Source organism: Gymnodraco acuticeps, unplaced genomic scaffold (assembly GCF_902827175.1).
Source record: "Gymnodraco acuticeps unplaced genomic scaffold, fGymAcu1.1, whole genome shotgun sequence".
In the NCBI taxonomy this organism is placed as follows: domain Eukaryota; kingdom Metazoa; phylum Chordata; class Actinopteri; order Perciformes; family Bathydraconidae; genus Gymnodraco; species Gymnodraco acuticeps.
The window spans coordinates 2,573,107-2,599,414 of NW_022991286.1; the positions used below are offsets into that span (position 1 = coordinate 2,573,107).

Here is a 26,308-nt window from a genome sequence, read left to right on the forward strand (position 1 = left end):
CTGTAGTGTGTTATATAGGGTTTAGTGCATGTAAATGGTTCATCCAGCTGAGTTTAAATGTTATTGGTCCCAAAAATTGATATGTTGAAATTAAGTGTTATATTATAGTTTTTCTGATAAATGTGCTGTTATTCATATGTTAATCTGTGCTTTGAATGTATACAGTGTGATAGAGATTTTGTCATTTTTAAATTGTTTATTGATTTGTATGTGTGTACCTGCCCAGGGACTGCAGATACAAATTAGCTAATTGCTAAATCTGGTTCTTGTTTTAAAAAAAACTAAAATAATAAAGAAATTAGCCATTTCAAACAGTTTAAAGAATCCATTTGAGCCCCTCCCTCTCCTTCCAGAGAACACCCTGGCTTATAAAGTCCAGAACCTCCAGTGGACTCCAGACTTCCTGGGGGCCGTCACATTGACATGGTCCCGTCCAAAAAACCTCCCTCTGGACTCCTGCTACTTCCTCATATACTACAGGTGAGTTTTATTACCAGCATCTTTTGACCAGCGGATAGATAAAGCGTTATTGACCCTTTATGAAAAAACTGATATCAGCTATCCACGTTACAGCTGTCGCACTATGCGTTACTAGGGCCAGAGCATGGGGCTCAACTAGCTAGGGCACCGTTCCTAGCCCGTTTGTTATTATGCTGATTCTTATTATTCTTATTCGTATTATTATTATTCTAATAGGGGTACACATTTGAGAGGCACTTGGCATGCTGAAAAAGTTGTGAAAAATGTGTAATGATGTCAGGACTGGCGGGAAATCATGAGGTTCTGCAGTGAATGGGTTCAAATTTGCTATCGTGCTCCCTCCCTGGAAATGCAGTTTTTTAACAACAAAAGAACTTGCACCCTAAGTGCGATTGACCTCAAACTTGCCCACATATCGGAAGTAGATTGGAAACATTCTAATTTGGATTGGATTGACCGCATATCAGGGTGTCATGTGGAAGGAATAGTTGGTAGCTCAAACGGCAAGCTTGTAGTTCAAAGGAAAAAGTACCTTTTTTGCCGATTTTACATTTGTCAAATTATTCAAAACTACTCGATATCCACACAATTGGGTACACACAAACATAAAACGTATTTCAAATTGGCTTTCATTAGCAAAGCCCACCCAAAGTCAGCCATTTAGACATGCTTGATGAGAGTCCAGGCCTGAGGCTATCCACGCTTGAATTTAGAGTTTACGCTTGATGCCTTTACGTCCCATCATGTTGTGTTTTCATCTCCAGGCTGGTGGGCACCCAGCAGTGGACCATCATGGACACCCACAGCAACAAAACCAGCTACAAACTGGCCGTATTGAAGCCAGACACCACCTACCATGTCAAGGTGCTCACCCAGTGCCTCAGCAGGCTGCACAAGACCAACGAGGTGATCACGGTCAGGACCCCCGAGGGCTGTGAGTATCAATTCTGTCATTATGACTCATTAACTTCAATGCTAAATGACTTACTAGGAAAGTGTAGTGTGGTAGGAGTCCTAATCTGCTCACATCTACACTGTTAGCATGTTGGATGAGCAACCGGAATTCAAAAATGTTGTTTGTTTTAAGCTGATCGATCTTTGTGATCCTTCAATAACTTATCAATCGTTTGTGGTGTTCAGTGACCTGATCATTGCAGGTAGCTTCCATGTTTCTCCTCATTATCCGGAAGGAAACGTGGAACTGTCTCAGGCTCATTTATACTAAACCTGACTGATCACGTCATGTTAAAAGTGTATGGTTACCATTCAGTGTCCGTAAAGGAAACTGCAGCAAGGCGCTCATTCATGAAAAAATAACACAGACAGGGTGATAAAGTTCCCGATACAAAGTGTTTTTTCTTTTCTTTACGGATTACAGTTAAGCCAGCATGAATCCAAAGTTCCGTGGTCTCAACAAATACAAAAATGAATATTCAAAAAGTACTTCATGGTGTTTTCTGATGGAGAAAAATAATGTTTACTGTCAACAGCTGACTTCAAATTGACCCGACACAGTGTCTTTAGCAGAGCATCCTCATTAGCAGCAGTCTGTTAGCAAAATTAATAACATGAATGGCCTAATTGACCAATCAGAATTGAGTATCCAACTAAGCTGTGAAGTAATTTTGGATATTATCAGAAAACGACATATCCATTCAAATTGTTAATAAGCTAAATCAGATGTGACACAGAACATGTTTACAAAATGTTCAGCTGACTTTTTTAATTTTTAATATTAATTATTAAAGTTATTTGCCTTACGGATGTAGCAGAGGCTTTAAAACCAGCACCTTGTAGCCAGCACTGAAAGCATTTCAAAATGTGTAATATTATCATCACTGATACATTCAATTATTAGTTGTGCCTCCTTTATTAAGCACATTAAAGGGGACCTACAGATGTAGCGCTTCATTTCAGACGCCTACCCGTGCGGGTCCGTGATCTGCACGGGGTGGGCCCCTGCTGAAAAGGAAAACCCCCCCGCAGGACTTGATACGCCCCCTTGATAAATAATGTAATTTTAATTAAACCAGCTGCAATGGATCATGGATCCACCAGGGGGAGCCGTGAAAAGCTGCCATACTGGAACTCATGTGAAATAAACAACTGATAGATCTACAGGTATCTGATCGAATATTTGTTAAGATCCATATGTCACGGATAGGATCATATTCTGTGCTAAATAAGAGACATGTAATCATTTACAAAACATCACCATGTTTTTATTTAACAAAATAATGTTGTATAATTCACGTTGGCATAAGTACAAACCATCGCTATGTTTTTTCATCAGGAAATGCAGCCCGGCTCAAACGATTTTCAATCATCATCCTCACGATCATTTAATGTATCATATGTTCGCGAATTGAAATGAATGCACTAATACATGTAGTTTAATCCACGTGAGTTTACAACAACAAAAATAATCGCTTTGTTTTTATATCACATCCGACCGGAGGAAAATGCAGCACGGGTCTCACTACCAATCATCCTAATCCCACGGGCAAACAATAATATGTACAGTGTTAATAGTTTACTGTATTATTAGTGTCTAATATTACTGCTATAACAATCACACATTGAGTTGTTAAAATCAGACCGTTGTGATTTTTTAAACAGTCAATGAAACGGCAGCTCTCAGGTGATCAGGTGTGTGTTTACCAGTGTTGGGACTAACGTGTTACAAACTAACGCATTACTGTAACGCAACTACCTTTTGCGGTTACTAATAACGTTACTAGTTACCTATTCCCATTCAGTAACGCCGTTATAGTTACTGTGATTTAAATGGGTGCGTTACTGCGTTACATTATGTGATGGAACTGAACCGAATCTCCCTGCGGATGTAAGCTTACAGGCGAATACAGCGATGTCCTCTCACAGTACCATGGAAAAGTGAAAGTAACCAGAGAGGAGTGATGATTGGTTAACGCGGGGTAACATTTCAGGGTAAGCCAATCAGAGACAGAGTTGGGCGGGTCTTGCCTTATGGGGAAAATACACAGACACACAAACACTTGCTAACACACACACATACACGGCAACGCCCACCACCAGCACACACACTATGGCAGATGCAAGTATCAGCGAGAGCAGCAGCGCATTTACAACTTGGAGATATAACCACTATTTTCAATTTGTGGGGATAAAGGACGCACAAAATATTATGGTCAAATGTAAACTGTGTGCAGGACAGAAAGCATTGTCCACTTCGAATAACAGCAATGCCAATCTCCTGAAGCACCTAACTAATGTACATGAGGCTATAAAATTAGTCGCCAAAGACCCCACCGTCTCAACCACCGGCAGTGACCCAGATGGAGCAACACCATCTAAACAGCCAAAAAACGATTTTTTTTAAATCGCCACATGTCACCCAGAGTCAACTAAACAGATTGATTGCTGAAAATAGTTTGTCTTCAGTGTCAGTCTGACAGTTTATTATTTATCTAATTGTTACTGCCAAAAGAGTGTAGTTGTTAATGTGTACACTGTGGTGATTGACATTATTCACCCACGGATCTATGGGTTGGGGTATTGTTCTGCACGGACATTTTAGTGAACCGGACTTCCTGTTTCCGCCGGTCTTCGCTTCCCGGGAATGAAGTTGTTTACAATGGTTTTCAGATGCTAAATAAAAGTCTAGCTTGTACCTTTGATACCCCGCCTCCGACTCCCATCTCTCGGCACCACAACACTGCCAAAAGAGTGTAGTTGTTTTTATTTCATATTGCACTACTTAGAACTTGATTGTTGAGGCTACAATAAAGATGCCTGCTTTATTGTTATTGCACAGATTACAGGTACTGAGACAACGAAATGCAGTTTAGCTTTTAACGGTGCAACAAGCAGTAAAGTGAAAAGTAATGTACACAATCTACAGAATAAAATATAGAATGAATTGAATGATGAATAAACAGTGAGCTTGGGTATGAATACACTAGCAGCCTGTGAGCAGTATGAACAGTGTGTATGAATATGCTAAGATATATAAAGTATGCAAACGGTAAGCAGTGCAAGTATAGTATAAAATATATGGATATTAATTTCATGATGATAAACATTGTGGAACAATGATGAAAAATGTGAATGGAAGTGGCGACGTAAAACTGACACAAAACAACAACAAACTTTTGCCGAGCCAATGGAGAGTTTCATCAGCAGCACGGGGTAAAAACCACCAATGAGCGCTCAGGTCGAGATACCAGCGAGTCGAGAGAGTGAATTATATCTGCATTTTATCTTTTGAGAACCCCCACCCCCCATGTTGCCTATGCTGTATGCTGCAAACTCTTTGTTTAAAACTAATTGGCCATCGGAATGTGTGGAGTAAGTCTCCCAAGGGGGGTGGTCACATTCCACAGCTCTCCCCCCTCCTGTGATCTCCCAACCCCCAGTCTGTCACGATTCTCATGTCATGTCACATTTCTATGTCTAGGTTTGGGTGTTTTTGCTGTTCTCTCTGTCATGTTTTCCTCCTGGGTTATTGTCTGGTCCTTTTCCCTGTGTTTTTCCTCCTGTCGTTAGTCTCCCTGGTGTGTCTAGTTATCTGATTGTGTTCACCTGTGGCCCTTGTGTTTCTCCTCCCCTGCCCGGCTGTTTCTCGTCTTGTGATTACCCCTCCCTGTATTTAGTCTTGTCTCTTCCTGTGTTCAGTGTTGGTGCTTCTTTTGTTTGTGACCTAGTTCACTGTAGAGTGTTTTGTCTGTCCAAGTATAATTAAGTCCTTGAAATAAAGGTGTTATCAAGTGCTATCTGCGTTTGGGTCCTACCTGCTTCACTCTGCGTATCAGAAAGCACCAACCAAGAAATGGGCCCAGCAGATCCGTTCGAGCTGGAATTATTGAATTTTTCCTTTTTTTTGGCTAACTGCTCGGATCGATGGAAGAGAGCACCCGGAGTTCAGCAGCGAGAGGCTGTGTTATCAAAGGCGTGCCAGATGGCTAGAGAGAAACCAGGTTTGGTGAAATTCTTACCTGGCTGGATTTCAAAGATCCTCCCGGTGTGTGATTCCCGGCCTGCTAGCCCCAGGCATGCTAGCTCCCTGGCTCCCAATTCCCAACCTGGTACCATACGTCTCGGTGGGTTCCGTCTGAAGTCAACCCATGCTTCTAGTCAGGCCAGGAGTCGTATTCTGGAACTCGTCTGGCTTATGGAGGTCCACTGAGTATTCAGGCGGCTGCTAAGAGAAGGAGTCGCAAGGTCAGGCTAGCAGCCCGTTTCCCAGCAGCCATGGTTCAGGCTCCAGAACCGGCCCACACAGCCATGTTTCCAGCCCCAGTCCTGGCCCCAGCAGCCATGGTTCCGGTCCCAGCAGCCATGGTTCCGGCTTCAGTACCGGCCCCAGTAGCCATGGTCCCGACTCCAGTTTCGGCTCCAGGACTGACTTACCGGCCGACGCCAGCTCCCGAGTCCTGTCGGCGTACCAGCCGATTCCAGCACCTCGTCTCCTGTTGGCTCTCCAGCCAACGCCAGCTCCCCGTGTCCTGTCGGCTTACCGACCGACACAAGTTCCTTCTCAAGACCCATCTCAAGTCCCCTCTCAAGTCCCCTCTCGACTTCCCTCTCAAGTTCCTTCTCAAGTCCCCTCTCAAGTCTCCTCTCCAGTTCCCTCTCGAGTCTCCTCTCGAGCTACCTCTCGAGTCACCTCTCAAGTCACCCCTCAAGTCCCCTCTCAAGTTCCTACCCGAGTCCCCTCTCAAGTTTCCTCTCAGGTCCCCTTTCGAGTCTCTTCTCGAGTCTCCTCTCAAGTTCCCTCTCGAGTTCCCTCTCAGGTCCCATCTCGAGTCTCTTCTCAAGACACTTCTCAGGTCCCATCTCGAGTCTCTTCTCGAGTTCCCTCTCAAGTTCCCTCTCAAGTCCCCTCTCAGGTCCCATCTCGAGTCTCTTCTCAAGTCCCCTCTCAGGTCCCATCTCGAGTCTCTTCTCGAGTCCCCTCTCAGGTCCCATCTTGAGTCCTCTCTTGAGTCCCCTCTCAAGTTCCCTCTCGAGTTCCCTCTCAAGTCTCTTCTCGAGTCCCCTTTCAGGTCCCCTCTCAAGTCTCTTCTCGAGTCCCCTCTCTAGTCTCCTCTCGAGTTCCCTCTCAAGTCACCGCTCGAGTTACCTCTCAAGTTCCCTATCGAGTCACCTCTCGAGTCACCTCTCGAGTCTCCTCTCGAGTTCCCTCTCGAGATTCCTCTCAAGTCACCTCTCGAGTCCCCTCTCGAGTTCCCTCTCGAGTCACCTCTCGAGTTCCCTCTCGAGTCCCCTCTCGAGTTCCCTCTCAAGCCCTCTCTCGAGTCCCCTCTCGAGTCCTCTCTCAAATCACCTCTCGAGTCTCCGATCAAGTTCCCTCTCGAGATTCCTCTCGAGTCCCCTCTCAAGTCACCTCTCGAGTCCCCTCTCAAGTCACCTCTCGAGTCCCCTCTCAAGTCACCTCTCGAGTCCCCTCTCAAGTCACCTCTCGAGTCCCCTCTCAAGTCACCTCTCGAGTTCCCTCTCAAGTCACCTCTCGAGTCTCTGATCAAGTTTCCTCTCGAGTTCCCTCTCAAGCCCTCTCTCGAGTTCCCACTCAAGTCCCTACTCAAGTGTCGTTGGAGGTTCCGCTGGGGGTCCTGCCAACTCTATGTCCTGTGCCGTTGGAGGCCCCGCCGACTACTCTCCTGCCGGGGGTCCTGCCAACCCTGTGTCCTGTGCCGTTGGAGGCCCCGCCGACTACTCTTCTGCCGGGAGTCCTGCCAGCCCTATGTCCTGTGCCGTTGGAGGTCCCGCCGACTACTCTTCTGCCGGGGGTCCTGCCAGCCCTGTGTGCTGTCCCGTTGGGGGTCCCGCCGACTACTCTTCTGCCGGGGGTCCTGCCGGCCCTGTGTCCTCTTCCGAGGGGAATCTTGCCGACACCTGTCCCACCGGCTCCGGATCCTGTCCGGTCGACACCGGCTCCTGCCCGGCCTCCGGAGCTGTCCGGTCTTCGCCCCCGAGCCCGGTCCCCTGAGTTCGCCCGCTGTGGTCTTCGCCCCTCCTCGAACTCTGCCTTGCCCCCGGGCCGTCCGCCCGAGAACCCCTTTTTGAACTCTGCCTTGCCCCCGGGCCGTCCGCCTGAGACCCCCTCCTCGAACTCTGCCTTGCCCCCGGGCCGTCCGCCCGAGACCCCCTCCTCGAACTCTGCCTTGCCCCCGGGCCGTCCGCCCGAGACCCCCTCTTCGAACTCTGCCTTGCCCTGGGCTGTCAGCCAAGGCCCGTCCTCCGGACCCCCTCCACCCACCCTGCTGGACGTTGTTGGATTTTTGTTTTGGTGTTTAGGGACGTCTAGAATCCGTCCCTTGAGGAGGGAGTTCTGTCACGATTCTCATGTCATGTCACATTTCTATGTCTAGGTTTGGGTGTTTTTGCTGTTCTCTCCGTCATGTTTTCCTCCTGGGTTATTGTCTGGTCCTTTTCCCTGTGTTTTTCCTCCTGTCGTTAGTCTCCCTGGTGTGTCTAGTTATCTGATTGTGTTCACCTTGTCTGTCCAAGTATAATTTATAGGGATGCACTGAATATTCGGCCACCGAAAATTATCGGCCGAAAATGGTTAAAAAGGCCCTTTCGGCTTTCGGCCGAAAGGGCCTTTTTACCGAAAAAATATCACCGAATGTCAGAACAGGCTTACGTTGGTAACCTAACGTGTTGTTGTGATGACGTAATAAAGACGCGGCGACGCGGCGACCATGCTCGCGGCTGGCTCACAGGGGGGGGGGGACATTGACCTTTGTCATCGAGATTGCCCTGAGCCTTTAACAAATCGTATTAAATAATCTGATGACAGAACTGTAAACAGAATAGCTGAAACTTTAACAAAATAAATAACTCAGTTTCCTCTAATCATTAACCCATGTTTGTATAATGTAGTTAACTCCGTGTGTTGCTGCTAGCATACATAACACCTGACGTGGAAACGTTACTCGTGGATGGGGCTACAGAGCTGCTAGAAAGACGGTCGAACCCAGTACATTCCTCCGTCTGCATGCGGTGCACTTTTGCTAAATGTTTAGACAAATTGCTCGTGCTTACATGCTAAACTCTTATTGCACTTATGGTAACAAGTATTCTCCACATCGAGACGGGTAAAGTTTAACCACACCTCGGAGCGCGTTCTCTCCGCCATCTCCGCAGAGTGTTTCGCTGCATGTAGCAGCTGCGTGTGTGTAAACTGCCACGCCCCCTCGCACACAGACGGGGGAGAGAGATCTCGTCTGATCGAAAATACATCATAGACGCATTTGTTGTCTTTGCATATTAGAAACGAGTTGGCGACACTAAGACTGCGATATAATGTTTTTTAGCAATAATACATGACATATATAAATGTACTGTATGCATTCAAAAGTGCTGAATAAATGTTTTATGGACCCATAATAGTGATTATTATTTAAGTTAAGTTTTGCCATAATCATGTCTATTTCCATAATCAGGTAGCTGAACAACATTGGTAAAAAATGTATACATTATATATATATATATTTCTATTAATCATTTTCGGCCTTTCGGCATTCGGTTTTCGGCCAACTGTTTCCTATTTTCGGTATCGGTTTCGGCCAAGAATTTCCCATTCGGTGCACCCCTAATAATTTAAGTCCTTGAAATAAAGGTGTTATCAAGTGCTATCTGCGTTTGGGTCCTACCTGCTTCACTCTGCGTATCAGTCTGTAGGTTTGTGTTCGCATATTTCAGTGTTAATTTTGGCAGCTGTTTGTGATTTAGTCTTAGTCTTTAGACGAAAATGGTTATTAGTTTTAGTCACATTTTAGTCATTCCTATCCTTCGTAGTTTTAGTTTTAGTCGACGAAAACTCAAAACGTTTTAGTCAACTTTTAGTCAAAATTCAGAGCGTTCAGAGAGTATAGAGACTATACTCTCTGAACGCTCCGTCCCCGGCAGATCTCTGTGTCCGCTGCAGCATGTCTGTTAGGCCCCGCCCCCCGCACACAGAGAGACACAGGGAGATCGCTCTTCTGGAGTGAAGAGAGCGGAAATAATGATATTGCAAGTTAGAAACGTAAGATGCATTTTGACAGACAAGATGGACACTTGGGGGAAAATATGCTGCATTTTAAATGTCCGATAGTCCACCATTAACACCTTACCCCCTGATCCCACTGGAAGCGTCTGCGCTGCGGCTGCGCCGCGCTGCGACCTCCTCCTGCGTCCTAACCCACCAGGCGCGTTTCAAAACGTTGCGGAAGCGGAGCGTCGTGTGCAGCCTCGCAGTTGTTGGATGAACATTCCACTTCCTGCCTGCGCCGTGTCAAAAATAGGATTCATCCTATATTTTAGAAATTCCTTGCGGCGAGGAGCTTCTGGGACACTTTGAGCCGCGGCGCGGCGCAGCGTATCTGGTGGAATAGCACCCATTGACTAGAGTGGTCGCGATCGCTAAAAACGCCGCAGCGCAACGCAGCGCAACGCAGCGCAACGCAGCGCAACGCAGCGCAACGCAGCGCAACGCAGCGCAACGCAGCGCAACGCAGCGCAGACGCTCCTGGTGGGATTAGGGGGTTAGTCCCGTCTCGTCAACCAAAACTAAATATACATTTCGTCATAGTTTTCGTTATCAAGAATCTATTTTTAGCTCGTCATCGTCTCGTTTTAGTCATGTAAAAAAGGTTGTTGACGAACATTTTTCGTCATAGTTTTCGTTGACAAAATTAACACTGGCATATTTAAACTGTCACACTTTCTGTTGTTTCTATCGCGCATTGCCGGTATGAAAGGGTCTGTGCCGGAAATATCAAACATTTAATAAAAGTGAAAAACAATGAACAAGACTTAACGTATTCATCATAATTAATTATATTTATTCCGTTTGGATGTAGGATTTTTGACTTTGTTTAGAGCAGTGATCTTCTCTGCAGCAGAGAGCTAAGCGCTGTCAGACCGGACCTAACCCTGAAAAGTATTATCATCTGAAATTAATCATTATGTTATTAATATTAAATACATATAAGTATTTTTACAACTTGTATTTAGAAATACTCTGTTGTAATTATTGATGCATAAATGTGTTCATCCATTCAATGTGGCATCTGCTATAATGGGGTTAATGTATGATATTACTTAATAATACAATACATTATAATATATGATATGAAAATTATATTTTAGTTTTATTCATTTCTTATTACATAGTTTCTCATTATTATTATTTGTATGGCTCATCTTATTTTTGATTTTATTAATCTGTGTGAATCTGTGCTATCCTGTTTTTCACTCTTACCCTGTTGCTGTTTGAACTACTGAATTTCCCCACAGGGATTAATAAAGGTCCATCTTATCTTATCTTAATGTATAAATTGATTTCCTTCAATCTACTGTACTGTGTAAAAACACCCCAACAATATTACAAAAAATATACTGCATAAAGCAAACTATATACTTTATTTGATCTAAAACATTGATGTTTTTTCATTATTGTAGCTTGTGAAAACCATAACAAATAAGTGATTAAATGCTACAGTATTCAACAAACACAACTGCAGAGCTGCAAACATTGCAAACAGACTAAGTTCTACAACACCCAGTTGTCTTTGTGTATTTGTGAATGAAGCACCATCTCATGGTTAAATCCTGTAATTGAACAAATGGGGAAATTGGGCAACGCCCTCTAGCAATTTGGCAACGCCCCCAGCCACTGGGATCCGCTGGGACACACCCATGTGAGTCCTATCTGGAGTGCTACATCTGTACCATGCAAAATGCACTTTTTTATGTCTTTTATACATAAATATGGGTTCCCCGGTGTGTCGGGGAACTCACGCAGCGTCAGAAAATAAAACCCTCTCTCTTTTCCTCCGTGCACAAATCTCTAAAAACGGGGCTACAATGGAGCTGATCCAGATTTGCCATCCGATATGACGTAATTTACCGTGGACCCACGGCACTATCAGAAGCGTCACTATCAGAATCAAAACCTGACGTGTTTTGGACGTAATATGTTCTTTGTTTACATTAGCAAGCATCGCTAACACTCAGAGCTAACCTGTACTGGAGAGAGCATGTGTGAAGAAGCAGGAAATAAAAAAAAGTGAGAAAGCCTTTGAAAAAACACTTCATAGACATGTTTATCTGAGTCCTATGCTATCGACTAAAAATTGCATATAGGTGACCTCTAATACTTCATTTTGCAGTGCCCGACCCACCCAGGCACCTGCAGCTGTCTTGTGATAACAGTGAGGACGGGACAGTGGACGTGTCCTGGAAAACCCCCGACAAAGGACACGGCCTCATCAGAGAGTACATTGTGAGTCTTTATTCATGTGCAATAAGTTGATTCACGTGTCCATGTTGCATCGCCACCAGAAATGAACTGTTTCGAGGAACATGTGTTCAGTCATCTTTATGCATACAGTACATGCAAATCTCTCCGTCTGCTTATCTCATATACAAAGTAGAGGATTAGGGCCTCATTTTTCTATTGTTTTGTTTATTTATTTTCTAGGTTTTTATATTTTATTGTATTCATTCATTTAGTCTTTTGTCTTCCTTTATTTAACCGAGAGGGATCATTATTTATTTAATTTGTATTATCATATATTTTACCTCCTGTGTCCCTTAAACCATTAAACTGTTTTAGTATGTTGCTAAGCTGCATGTGATGTGTGCCATGTTGTACTTTGATCTGCACCTGGTTTTTGTTGTTTAATATTCTCACCAAAAGTTAAAAATAAAATTGAGTTATTTATCCCTGACTTTAATCTCAGAACCAACCAAAAACAATACATTTTTGCCAGATCTAAAAAAAAAAACATGGTCTTCCATACATATACTACAGGATCCATCAACTTAATATTTTGTATGCACATTATGACTATACAGTATGTAACATGAAATCTCCTGGTTGCAGTTATTTACAATATATTCTTTAAGTGTGTGTGTGTGTGTGTGTGTGTGTGTGTGTGTGTGTGTGTGTGTGTGTGTGTGTGTGTGTGTGTGTGTGTGTGTGTGTGTGTGTGTGTGTGTGTGTGTGTGTGTGTGTGTGTGTGTGTGTGTGTGTGTGTGTGTGTGTGTGTGTGTGTGTGTGTGTGTGTGTGTGTGTGTGTGTGTGTGTGTGTGTGTGTGTGTGTGTGTGTGTGTGTGTGTGTGTGTGTGTGTGTGTGTGTGTGTGTGTCAGGTTGAGTACAGTGAGCGTGGAGATCTGGATTGGATGTCCCAGAGATGCACCAGCACCCACAGTGAGGTGAAGGAGCTGCAGCCAGACACTCTTTACAGCTTCAGGGTAAGAAACACATGCACATCCTCTATGAAATAAAGAAAGAGATTTTTCCACATTCAATAATTTAGTGGTACCATCATGCACACAGTGTTTACATTTTGGCTTGATGATGTTTCCCAGGTTGCAGCAGTGACCAGTCGAGGTGTTGGCAACTGGAGCGAGGTTAAGTCCATCACCCCCAAGAAAGGTTGGTTGTTATATTTGTTTGAATACTTTTCATTTATCGGCTTATTTCATTAAACAGATGCAGTTTTTTCAGAATATAAACTAATATTTTACATACAGTATAAGCAAATCACAACAGAAAAACAAGAACATAAAATAAATGTTATTCAGTGTCAGACATGAGCTGCGGTCAAATGTCAAGCTCTATGCTGTGAAATGTAATTACAAATTTCTGTCCAAAATGTAATTTCAATACAATTAAGTAAAGGATCATTTGCAGCAAGGCTGTCATAAATGAAAAAGGTACAACAACACACTGAAGATGCCCATAACCACGACGCAGATTACACGGCCACATTCTAAATAAACGAACCACTTGGCTCACAATATTGACAAAAAAATGTATTTTATTGATTACAAAATGTTGTAGTGCTTCCACTTAGAAAAACATAGTTGACAGCAATGTAACTTAAAAATACAGCAGCACTTATCAAGGTTTTCTTTAACTGTCACATAAAATGTTGCTTCTTCAAGGAATGCTGGGATGGCATTATCTCTTTTCCTTTGTCAAATACCAATATCAAAGGCTATCAGAAAGAAGCATTGGAGCATTTTTCATAAGCATTTAAAGAATTCCACCAGCTCAATTCACTAGGAAGTTTCAAATAGCTGACTATTTCAAACTTCTGAGTCACGTTACTCGTTTGGAAACCTTGCTCGGCAAAAAAGCAGTCACTGCGGTTTTATAGTCGTGCTACCCTCTGCCTGTTTTCAGGAAGTGTCCCACTCAACACAACACATTCAAGTGTTTCGAAACATCCTCTTGTGAACCATGACCATGTTTGGATAATACATTAAATTAAAAACGATTACATTTAGATTATACAATAAGTAAATTAGTACAGTACATGGTGAGTTTATACTTTGTTGAACAAAAAATGTGTAGTATGGAAGCAAGCAGATGGAGAATTGTGATTGAATTTGAATTGCCATCCTTTAGGCTGCTGACCCTGAAGATACACACTCTTTAAACTGTTCAAATAAACAGCCCACAAATGATATAAAGTCCTTATCTCCCTGCTCTCTGTGTGCTGCAGCTCTGCCCCCCCCCTCTGTGATCGCCGACAGCATCACCAACGACTCCATAAGCCTTTCATTCAGCTTCAACTCCCCGTACGAGGTGAGAGCTCCTCTTCAGATTGTCTCCTTAAAAGCTTGTTTTTTTCTGTCTGTATAAACCTGACTGAGAGGGCTCTTCTTCTTCTTCTTTTTAAAGGTGAAGCAGTACATAGTGATTCTGTACTGGCAGTTTGACACACATGTTAAGGAGAGCAGAAACTACACGGTCAAACAGGGGATCCTGAAAGGTACCGTTTGTGTTAGATTATTTTTGTAAGTCAATTACACTTCCACAGATGACTCACGTACATGTTGTTGTGTCTGTTCGCAGCTACTAACCTGACAGCAGGCACAGTGTATGAGGTGGCTGTTTGGGCTCACACCAGTATAGGAGACAGTCCCACCGCCCTGTCCCATCATCAGACCAGTGGCTCTCAGCCGGAGCGGCCCCTCCTCAAAGCCCGGGCCCTCAACCAGACTGCTGTGGACTGCAGCTGGACCATCGGCAATACCACCGCTCAGGTACTACACATTACCGTCAACAGAGATGGGGTCGTTACTAAAAAAAAGTAATATATTACATATTACATTAAAAAAAAGTAATATATTACACTACTTCGTTACTCTCTACATAAAGTAACTCGTTACTTTACTCGTTACTTTACTCGCAGGGCCGGCCCGCCCCTCCCTACAGGCAGATCACGCAGACTGCGGCGCACCTACAGTGTAAGCGCGCCACAGTTTTGCCTCTGCGAGACTCCACTTGCCCCCCCAATTACTATTGCATTAAGGAAGACATAGCACAAGTCTTTCTTTTGATATGCTCTAAAATAGGCTACCAGATTACAACACAACAAGCTAACAGTCTGTGAAACGTCAAGACACTAATTAATGAAACCAGTTCAAGACGCATTATTCTTATCATTCTTTATGAGCGCATAACGGTAAGGTATCTAATTACTTACTTATTTAGTATTCCATAACTTAGTAACAGAGATGGTCAAACTAAAGTGGTAGAGACAGAATTCCTACAATGAAGCGGGGCATTGAACTGTTCACCCGTGAGAGGGCGATCAACAAAAGAGAGCGAGCGGCCCCGTTGAGGGAGTTTACAGATGAGAAGACTCATCCATGTTTATGCAGCACTGCACGTGGAGATGTGGTCTCGCAAGTCGCGCAGATTACATAGGCCTACATGTATATAAACCTGCGGCGGAAACCCCTCTAGTCTGTCAGTGAGTGTGATTATTTTATAAAAGTAACGAAGTAACGCGTGTCGGGGCAATGTTAGTAACTGTAGTGTGATTACTAAATTATAAAAGTAACGCGTTACACTGCTCCGTTACCGACAAAAGTAATATTATTACAGTAACGCGTTACTTTGTAACGCGTTACACCCAACTCTGACCGTCAATACGTCTTGGTGTCTTAAAAAACACCCACCCCTGCCAGAAACGCCTCTATTGGGCTCGTTTGTTTACTTCTGTTACATATTGACATCACTATGTAACACGAACGCTTCTATTGGCTATACTCCAACACATTGTACATGATAGGCTAAGGGAAGGGACATCTCAGCCAGTGTTTTCACGTGTTGCACTGATTAGCATGAAAGGGTCTGAGTAGGCTCAATATGAGATACAGATTAGCATTACCAACATGTGATTACCTGAGAATTAAAAATTAGTCTTCGTCTAAAATCCTAACAGTCCATAGAAAACCTGTTTATAAAGTGCAACATTAGATTAGGCTTAGAAAATGTATCATTAGATGTTTTCGCCCTAATTGCCTCTTAGGGCTTAACTTAATGTTTCATATCAGGATATTGTTTTAAATTTCCTCTGAACCACTTCACTGAGTCAATACTTATCTCTGCTGTGTAGGTGTACGGTGTGTTTTACGCCACCTCCTTCCTGGACCTGTACCGCAGCCCGCGTCAGTTCCGCTCCACGTCTCTCAGCCTCACAGTGACGGTGGACAGCGACGAACAGTATCTCTTCCTGGTGAGTCTTCTCAACATCCCACCAACTTCCTCTCAGTGACATCTTTCACACTGAGAAGTTTGTGAAATCTTTAAGCCACATTTGTTTCATCAGAAATGTCTGTGGGAAGATAACATGTAGAGAAAGTGCTAAATGATCCTCAATCTTTACATCTAGAAAAAGGAGAGTCACAACAGAAATGGAAACTATTTGGAGTAAGATTTTTTTGATTTCAAGTTCAAATGGGAACAGTGATTTCATCCACTGCTTTGTCATCACTTAAGTGACTAAATAATTCGTTTTAAAAGTGAAGCTCAATAAGCAGGGTCTCTTGAAGATAGGGTTGGGTATTATAGGTGACGCAAGCAACAGTCAACTAAACCAAGAGCGGTAAAGCTAGCAGCTTGTAGGGGACATTGTAAAATGTAATGTAAGTATTTAAAAAAAAAAATAATAATGACTTTTATGTGGGATCTCGGGGCAGATTAGTACACCATTAAAGTCTAGCATGATAGTTGTAATATACTGTATTCCCGTATGGCAAACATAGATGCATTTGCCTTCCATAGACAGTCAGTGTAGTATTCTATCAGGCTGCCATTGTTTTATTTTGTTGCATCAGTCCTAGTGTAATAATGAGGACATCTTTACAGTGCTGTTTGTGTTTTCCTTCAGGTGCGTGCCGTCTCTCCCTACCTGGGTCCTCCCTCGGACTACGCTGTGGTGAAAATGATTCCCAATGAGCGGCTGCCACCCAGAAACCTCCATCGTGTGCGTGTGGACAGAACTCAGGCCACGCTGAAGTGGCAGCCCCCGTACGACGCCCCCAACGCAGCTCTGGTACGACACTGCTTATGGGGAAGGGGATTCATGATGATGAGCATCAGGGTCAGGAGGGTTGACTGATTAGGGTGGAAAAAAACAAATAGTTGGATTCTCTGTGAGGCAAATGCTGATATATTTACACCGGGGTTATTACGTGTACTAGAATAAATGTATGCCCATTCAAATATTGTCCCATTTAATATTATGCTTTATTTTGACATAAAAACAATTGATAGGCAGACTATAGGTACAATGAAATCCTCCTTGGCACGCTTCTTTGAGAATTTCTATCTGCATTTCTTTGGCCAGAACTACCTGGCAGTAGCTTAGTAACTTTCTCCCTCACATAGTCTACTACTACTAAAGTACACAGACGTACAACTCTGTTTACCCTCTAATAAGTAAAGCAACAATCCCCATAAATCCACTCACACAACTCTACACTGTATACAACTGCAGGTGTCAGCAGTAATAAGATCATACTCATTCTTTGCTATGCTAACAGACCACATCCATAATGTCTTCAATGTAGCCAAAGGGCACATTATGACCAGGGGGATTTAAACATTCCATACCTCAACAGATCTTCCCTGTAAAGAAAAATGAATTGCCAGATATCAGAAACCCTGATTAACACCTTAAAGGTCACATGTCATGGCCATTTCTACTGATCATAATTCCATTGTTGAGGTCTACTAGAATAGATTTATATTGTGCAATTTTCCAAACTCACATTGGTTTCTCAAACAGCATCTCTGTATAGTATGTGTATTCACTCTCTGTCCTAAACGGCTTGTTGGAGCTCCTGCTCCCCCCCTCCCTCCACCGCGTCCAGCCGTCTCAGGGAGGAGAAATCGGCGGAGCTGCAGCTGAGAAAAGATTGTGTGTGTGTGTGTGTGTGTGTGTGTGTGTGTGTGTGTGTGTGTGTGTGTGTGTGTGTGTGTGTGTGTGTGTGTGTGTGTGTGTGTGTGTGTGTGTGTGTGTGTGTGTGTGTGTGTGTGTGTGTGTGTGTGTGTGTGTGTGTGTGTGTGTGTGTGTGTGTGGTGTGTGTGTGTGTGTGTGTGTGTGTGTGTGTGTGTGTGTGTGTGTGTGTGTGTGTGTGTGTGTGTGTGTGTGTGTGTGTGTGTGTGTGTGTGTGTGTGTGTGTGTGTGTGTGTGTGTGTGTGTGTGTGTGTGTGTGTGTGTGTGTAGACGCTAACCTAACGGCCCCGCGAACGTAACGGCTCCACGGATAGGTATGGGCACGTAACTGCACCCAGGAAGAACACAATGGAAAAAGAAAAATCTTCAACGAGGCGTTCTGGTGCAGCATATGCAAAAGGCGCCTTTAATGCGTTAGCAGGACTTTTCAGGGTAAACCAATCAGGTTTAAAATCTTAGAGTTAAACAGAATCTTCTTAATAAACAATCTATTTGGAATCAACTATTAGAATAATGCTGAATTGCTTTGTTTTTTGTTTTGGTGTATGATCATAAATCCAACTGATGATAAACAGATCTTGTTGTGTGTTATTCTGACTTCCTATCTTCTCTCTGTTTATATGTAGACCTATGCAATCCACGTGCGGGATGTGATCCGTAAGGAGGAGTATGACTACAAGCTGACCACCAAGAACAACACGGTGGAGTACCTGCTGAAAGGCCTGGAGCCCGGAGGCAGATACAGCGTCTCTGTCCGCCTGCGCAACATGAGCAAGGAGGCCAGCTTCACCCTCAGCACAGGTACAAACTGTACATCATGCATTTGTGACTATGGTGCATTCTCACCTCTTTCAATGATAACATACTAAGTTCCCGCCAATCTGAAGTAAAACCAGTAAATGTATATATGATTTTCATTCTTTACAAAAAAATGCATTTTATCCTGAGAAAAAGAATCCCCCTTCTGCAGTTCCTCTTCCGGCTCCAGAAGCTCTGAAGATTTTGACAGAGAACGACCACGTGTTCCTCTTCTGGAAGAGTCTGGCCGTCAGAGAGAAGGGCTTCAATGAGAGCAGGGTGAGGCGAGAGTCACCAATATCTTTTAAATCCCTCTTTTCTACACTATAACTTGCATAAAGGGTTGGATATAAGTATTTGTCTAGGAATTGTTTTTAATTGTATTTCTCTAAAGAATAATGATCTTCTAATCTACTGAATATAGTCTAATATCAGTCCAAAATAAGCATATTTTGTCATTCCTTGAAGTTCTATGGTTGTGCACTAAAGCTGTTGTTTTTCACCTGTTCAAAAGTCATTAACACAAGAAAAGCAATCTCCTATGATCAGATTTGAAGATAAAAATAGTTAAGCTTTTCTCTTCTCACTTACCGCTCAAGGCTTCCATTGCTTTGTGCTGTTTGTATTCCCCATTAACTTGAACATGCTATTTACAGGGCTACGAAGTGCATGTGTATGAGAGTGTGACCAATCAGACGTCGTTCCTGGGAAACACCACGGAGACGTATTTCCGCATCAGCAGCCTGCTGCTGGGACACAACTACACGTTCTCTGTGCAGGCCCGCTGCCTGCTGAGCGGACAGCTGTGTGGGGAGCCCGCCCTGCTGCTCTACAACCAGCTGGCCGCAGGTATACACACACTTACTTCATTACTTACTTACTTCCAAACGTAGGTCAAAATGTAATGAAAAAACGGGGAGCTGACGTCAGATGGAAACAATCACAATAAGCTGATCCTGATCAATTCTGGATTGTCGTGAATATCCTCATAAGAGTCATTTAAAAAGCTGACTAGTTTGCTATCAAGGTAGATAGTAGAAAAGATGCCTTCAATTAAAAAAATTAAATGTTATCATATCAACTTATGAATTTGTTCAATTATCTGTTGTGCACAACAATTATGTTCACTATATTAAAACAAAAGTGTAATTTTAGTCATGCAATACAAACATACTATATATTTTGTTCTCAAAGATAATGTCAGGTAAAGCTATTTCTATATGTTTTGATCATATTTGGATGATAACCGGGGTAATTGTGAATTTAAATGATTTTGTCCATGTCCAGGGGCCGTTGATGCGTCCCGCGGTGAGGGCCACTCAGGGGACATGGCTGCGGTAGTGGTCCCGGTGCTCTTCCTGCTGCTGCTGGGGGTCTGCGGGGGCTTGGTGGCGCTCTACCTCCGACACCGCCGTCTGCAGAACAATTTCACCGCCTTCGCAAACTCGCATTACAACTCCCGCCTGGGCTCGGCCATCTTCTCCTCCGGGGACGATCTGGGTGAGACCATTAAAATACTTTTAAAATGTAGACCCGCAATGCAAACCAGCAGGGGTGGGAGGGTTACTTTAAAAAAAAAATCTGAGTATCAAAATATATTGGTGATGTAATCTGATTACTTTCCATTGCTTTTGGATAAACTCAATATTAAATGCGATGCAAATAAAAACTATTAGAAAATAAATAACAATAAGATGTTTTTTTTACTGAAGTGTATGTACTGTAACAATATAACCTTAAAAAAGAAAAAAACAAGATATTCATATAAAAAATGTAGTAACAGTAATAGTTTACAAATGCTGTTTAAGCTTATTACATTCGTCCAAAAACGACTGTTATACTGTATTGTATTTAAAGCAAAGAAAAATGTAATTAGCCTAAATATAAACCATAAGGAAAATTCATTCTGTAGGTCTACCTATAATATATGAATCTTAAGTTTAAAATGTATTATAACATTGTAATCATGCTAGTAATCTCAGTTTACTAACTATTACTATTGGACTCCTATTTTAGTTCTGTAACATAGTGACATCACTATGTAACACTCGCGATTCTATTTGCTAGCTCTCCAACACATTGTACGTGTTAGTCTAAGGGGCGGGACATTATCAACACATCTCTAAGTGGTTGACCAATCACAACAGAGCCGACCAGCTAACCAATCAGAGCAGACTGTGCTCTGGTTTCAGACAGAGGGTGAAAAGAGGTGCTGCAGCACAGGCAGTATGAGGAAAATAAAGAGCTTTTTGAACATTAAAGCACGGAGACATGTCACAGTGGAGACACAAAATACCAATATGACCCTGAACATTTGCATAACAGGGCTCCTTTAACTTTGATCTCTCTCCTCTTCGTTTCAAGGTGATGATGATGAAGATGATCCCATGATCAGCGGTTTCTCAGACGATGTTCCCATGGTCATCGCGTAGCAAGACGTCCCTCCATTAGCTGTTTCTCTCTTCTCTTCTCCCCTTCTCTTCTTCCGTCCGCTTTACTCCCCTTTACTCCCCCTCAGTGGTGCGGTACGACGGAGTGAGGAGGAAGCAGGCGAGCACTCCTCCATCCCAAAGCCGTCGAAGGGATACCACCTTAATTAGCAGGAAACGTGAAGAAAAATGGAAAAGTGTAAAGAGAGAAAGAGATATTTTTCAAATATACAATGCACTTTTTTTGGATGCGCAATAACTTATTTTTTATAATGTTAAATATATATATATGGGGTCAAAAAAGGACTGGGAGAAAACAAAAGTGGACACTGAAGCAAACTGTGAAGGATTTGAGTTTGTCGAGACCCTATTTGTAATGCAAACTCACTATCCATAGGGCGGTTCATTGCTTAAAGCCAAAATAAGCATCCACAGACTGTAACATAGAATGCAAAAAAAACACACACATAGGAAAAATAATACAGATGTATAGACAAATGATGTATAGAAGATGTATGAAAAGAAAATATTAGAGCAGTAATGGTAACATATATTGGTAAAAGCACAATATGTACTATACCAGTATATGTTTCAATTGGTGCCCCGTGTGAGGCCGCCTGACGAGCCAATCATGTTTCATCCTTTACAGAATCTGAATAATGTGTCGATTTCAATGATCACCGGTTTGGAAACTGTCTATTATTGTAAAGTCATTAACAAGTCTTTGAAACTTACCTAAAGAGCTGAGTAATGGGATCGTCCAATGGCACCATGTAGTGACCTCACACCTTTATTTTTCCACCACCAGCACACTGTTGTCTGTCTGTATGTAGACGCAAAAGATAAAAGAATGTTCCTATCCCCCACAGTAAAGTCCAGATCATCGGATCTATTTGTAAATATTGGCTTTTAATATGTCCTCTCCTTGTAATGCTGCACCATCATTCTGTAAATGTGTTTTTTTTTTTATCATTCTGGACCACACATTTTTCGTCCCCAGCATTTTGCCATTGCTGTAGTCGTAGAGAAAGGTTCTCAGGGAACTGTGTCGGAGCGGACACCAGCGCAGCGACACCATCACCTCCAGGGCTCAGGCAGAATCATCTACTGCTGGACAGGTACAGAGACCTCTGAAGAGGCACTGGCAGTGACCGGAAGAGGCTGATTCAGTTCAGTTGTGATGAAGAGTCAGGTTTGGGCTTGGCATTGAGTTCAGAAAAAGATTAAGAGGGTTGATTCGATCATAAAAGAAAACGTGTTTTGACCTATCTTTAGTAGTGTCTAGTGGTGCAGATAGCTTCTAGATGCATCTGTGAACTTTAACAGCGACCTGTATTTCCAGAAGCTGTTTGCTAGTTGATTTTCACAGGCCTGACTTTCTGATGCGAAACAAGAACCTCTGAAACTTTTGACACCATTTCTAAACCCTGGTATGCATGGTCAAATACATTTTTTAATCAAGGTACAACATGTGGTACTGAAGTCTTGTTGACATGCTGACTTCTCGTGGAGCTAGCTGACCATTTACTGTAGGAAGCTCACCATGCTTGCTAGCTAATCATGTTCAAGAGCGAGCCAGTTACTAAAGGAAACCAAGTTAGCTAGTAATCCAGCTATTAAATCAATGATATACATTCTTACAATTATTCCAGCTAGCTATTAGCCTGCTAGTTATCTTGGCCTTTAACCAGAAACAACGTTAGAGATCAAGCTTTTTGTTCTCACTTTTAGGCATTATTTTTATAATGATATAAAAGTGCTCATCTTTTGAATTACATTTTAGTAAGCCAGAAAACTAAACATACAATATTTATTTCTGCAAAAAGCTCTCTTTTTCCTAAAGACCGGCTATATCAATGTTCGGTCTGGTCATTGATTGACGACAACTCCTAAAATTAGCTTTGTGCTTGATTAGCAAATGAGTCACTTGCCACGTGATTTAATTTGCTTTGTTGTCATTTACCAAGTCATAATTGTTTGGTGGATTTATTTTTGCTTTGATGAGGGAACCAAATGAATATGATGTTTTAATGGAAATAACTAGACGGTTATTGGTGTAACTGGGCCAACAGTTTCTGGAAACATACATTCTTTAAAAACATTTAAAAATCGTATTATTTAATTCTGTGAGCAACACATTTTTACTAACCTGCATGTTATTGCTGTGGAGGCTGAGAGCCACATCTCAAAAACTGGTCAGGCGAAACCTTAAAAAAAAAAGTCATGGCTAGACACTAAGTGTTAGTGACGAATCGTGTTTTTTTGTTATTTGAATGGTCCTTTTAATTAGCAGTTAGTACCAGTGGAGCGATAAAACATTATGAGGATCATCGTCTTAGTTCTGCCCCCCAACCTGACTCTGGTCTATGAACAGATGTTTGGCCTGAGCCATTTGAACTGATGGTGTTCTGCTTTCTATTCACCTTGTTGTTTTGTTTGTTAAGATGTCTTCATGAATGTATTTTATATCTGTACTTTAAAAGGTACTGTCCCAGCTCATTATGCTACTAAGTGAGTGCACACTCTCTGGTTTTACCGTTGCTACAGTAACGACGTAACCCATTCACTATGGACGACAGACTTTGTGTTTGCACTCTGTAGACTGGCTTCTGCAGACGAGTCTTAGTTTGTTCAACCCAAGCCCAATTCCCCAACCCAGAGCAACAAACCATTTTTGTCAGGAAGAGTCCAGACATTCATTTTTTTTTATTTACCCAAAATCATTACACAGTGTCTGTTCTGACATTAATTTGAAGGTTTCCTCAAGACTTCAGCTTGATTTCACGCAGCTCTCTACCATGTTCATCATTTAGTTTGTTGGCCTTAAAATCAGATGTTCTGGCATTAATGCAGTTTTTTGCTCTGTGGAGTTTCTGTTCTCTGATGTTCTGTTTTGCCACATAATGCCTTATTAGAACACATTGGGTTTCTATGTAATGTACTGTTTGTATGATAGAACACAAGTGCACACGCATGCAAACACACAGTCACACACAACCCTGTACACACAGCTAAGCAGGCGGAAAAGTAGGCTAATATTTGGGCATTTGGTTAATTTTGTCAGATCACTGCTCCTTCCTGCGCTGGCTGCTGAGCCGGCCACTCTATCTCTTTTTAGTCAGGGTTTACACGTGTACAAAGTTTAATTATTGGTTATCATGTGACCGTTTGCTCCCCACTTGTCTTAATGTTGACTCTTGTCAAATAGTTTGCTTCAAAATGTTGTTTGGCACAGAGTTTGATCATCTTGGCCATGTTTGAAGATTTTAATGTCTTGCTTGCTTATCTCGGAGGTTGCAAGAACAATGAGACGTTGGAGAAACAGTGTGAGGTGTTTGAAAAAAAAAACACTTATACTGAAATAAAGTTGCTGAAAATCAAACTGTCGACAATTTGTTTGTGTAAGGTGGTTAAAGATGTCAGTTAAAGAGGTAGAAATATACCATATATGTTATTAAGGAAAGCAGGGAGAAGATATGGTTTATTTTATGATGAAACACACTGCAGCGTACAGATGGCAGGCTCCCACGGGGTCACCATGATGAACATTCAACAGATCCATGAGGAAAACAGAAGGCGCCCTGAGAATGACCCTGGTTTGAAAGAAGAAAATGCATAAATTATAATCGAATATTCGCAATATATATATAAATGAATTGCATTTGAAAATTCTAAAACAGGATATATTAAGGTCATTTTCTAATTCTATCTTTGAATCATTGATTCAATATTTAATATTTGCGGAATCATGCCACTTTAAGAGCTGCAACGATAAGTCCTCTTATCGATTCGTTGATACTATTCAACAACTATAAGAATAATTGAATAGCTGCAAACTGATATTTGCTGGGTCCAGGTTCAAGGGCGTATGGCACTCTCAACTCTTTCCAGGACATGCCGGGGCCTTGCCTGCCTATAGCTTTGCCGATATCTGTGTTGATAGGTAATAGATTAAGAGCGGTGAATCATTTTAGAAACAGGAAGCGCTCAAACGTTTGTGTGAGTTTATCTAATTTAGCAGTGATTCCATGTCAGCCACAGCTTGTTACAAAAAACATGACTGATAGTGTGTTTAACAAACTTAAACTAGCTTTATTAAATGTCAGGTCTTTGGCAGGAAAAACATTTTTAATCAATGATTTTATCACTGAGCACAATCTCGATTTTATGTTTTTAACAGAAACTTGGATTGAACAAAATAACAGTGCAGATGTTCTTATCGAATCAACCCCTCCCAACTTTAGTTTTATGAGTCAGGAAAGAATGCAAAAGAAAGGGGGTGGAGTTGCTATTCTGTTCAATGATTCCCTTCAATGCAGGAAGACATCGTATGGAAACTTTGATTCTTTTGAATATGTGGCCCTTCAGCTGAAATGCTCCTCTCGAGCTCTGTTCCTAAATATCTATAGACCACCCAAATACTGTGCAAGCTTTTTTGATGACTTTACTGAACTGCTGTGTATAGTGTGTATTGACTTTGACCGTCTAGTAGTCATTGTTGGTGATTTTAACATCCATGTTGACAACCCCCAGGACAGAGGGGCTAAAGAACTGTTTTGTGTTCTTGATAGCTATGGACTGACTCAGCATGTGACGGAGCCCACGCACAATAAGGGGCACACTCTGGACTTAATTATCTCAAAGGGTCTGAATATCTCTAAGGTTGTGGTGACTGATGTTGCACTCTCTGACCATTCCTGTGTTTTATTTGAGAGCTCTATTTCTGTTCACAAAAATGTTCAAAAAGAGGTAACCACAAAGCGATATTTAACTGAAAATACTAGGGAAATGTTTACTCAGAATTTTTCTTCCACACTTGCCCCTGCTAACATCTCAGTAAATGAGCTAGTAGATCATTTTAATTCAAAAATTAAAAATGTTATAGATGCCATTGCTCCAACTAAGGTAAAGGAAGTGTCTGGCAAGAAAATATCTCCATGGAGAAAGGCCATGAGCGTGAAAACAGAAAAAAGAGAATGTCGAAAAGCTGAACGTAGGTGGCGAAAAACAAATCTCCAGGTGCACTTTGAAATCTATAAAGAGAGACTTGGCCTTTATAATTTGGAATTGAAAAACGCACGACAATCGTTCTTCTCTGACATCATTACCAAAAACAAAAACAACGCACGTGCCTTGTTTGCTACCGTCGACAGACTAACTAACCCCCCAGTGTCAGTAGCCTCTGAATTTCTATCCACCAGGGCGTGCAATGATTTTGCCTCCTTCTTCACTGACAAAATTCAGAAAATCAGACAAGCAGTCAGTGCCTCTGCATCAGGAACAGCAAATGTGTTGTCCCTATCTCCACTTAACATCAATTCAGACATCATGACACAATTCCATCAGATTAATGATAAAAACCT

At 42.3% G+C, this 26,308-nt stretch overlaps 1 protein-coding gene across 2 annotated transcripts in view; it reads left to right on the top strand.

The window, feature by feature from the left end:
• Positions 1 to 24,327, top strand: part of sorl1 (sortilin-related receptor, L(DLR class) A repeats containing) — a 164,666-nt gene extending 140,339 nt beyond the window's left edge. For both annotated transcript variants that reach the window (XM_034239940.1, XM_034239941.1), the window contains exons 34-48: positions 354 to 480; positions 1,245 to 1,414; positions 11,622 to 11,734; positions 12,605 to 12,709; positions 12,827 to 12,893; positions 13,969 to 14,051; positions 14,148 to 14,238; positions 14,322 to 14,512; positions 15,874 to 15,993; positions 16,648 to 16,812; positions 18,345 to 18,519; positions 18,689 to 18,795; positions 19,173 to 19,365; positions 19,804 to 20,016; positions 20,881 to 24,327. In XM_034239940.1, coding sequence (XP_034095831.1) covers positions 354 to 480; positions 1,245 to 1,414; positions 11,622 to 11,734; positions 12,605 to 12,709; positions 12,827 to 12,893; positions 13,969 to 14,051; positions 14,148 to 14,238; positions 14,322 to 14,512; positions 15,874 to 15,993; positions 16,648 to 16,812; positions 18,345 to 18,519; positions 18,689 to 18,795; positions 19,173 to 19,365; positions 19,804 to 20,016; positions 20,881 to 20,948 — 1,988 coding nt within the window. In that variant the 3' untranslated portion in view covers positions 20,949 to 24,327. The remainder of the gene's footprint in view (positions 1 to 353; positions 481 to 1,244; positions 1,415 to 11,621; positions 11,735 to 12,604; positions 12,710 to 12,826; positions 12,894 to 13,968; positions 14,052 to 14,147; positions 14,239 to 14,321; positions 14,513 to 15,873; positions 15,994 to 16,647; positions 16,813 to 18,344; positions 18,520 to 18,688; positions 18,796 to 19,172; positions 19,366 to 19,803; positions 20,017 to 20,880) is intronic.
• The last annotated feature ends 1,981 nt before the right edge of the window (positions 24,328 to 26,308 follow it).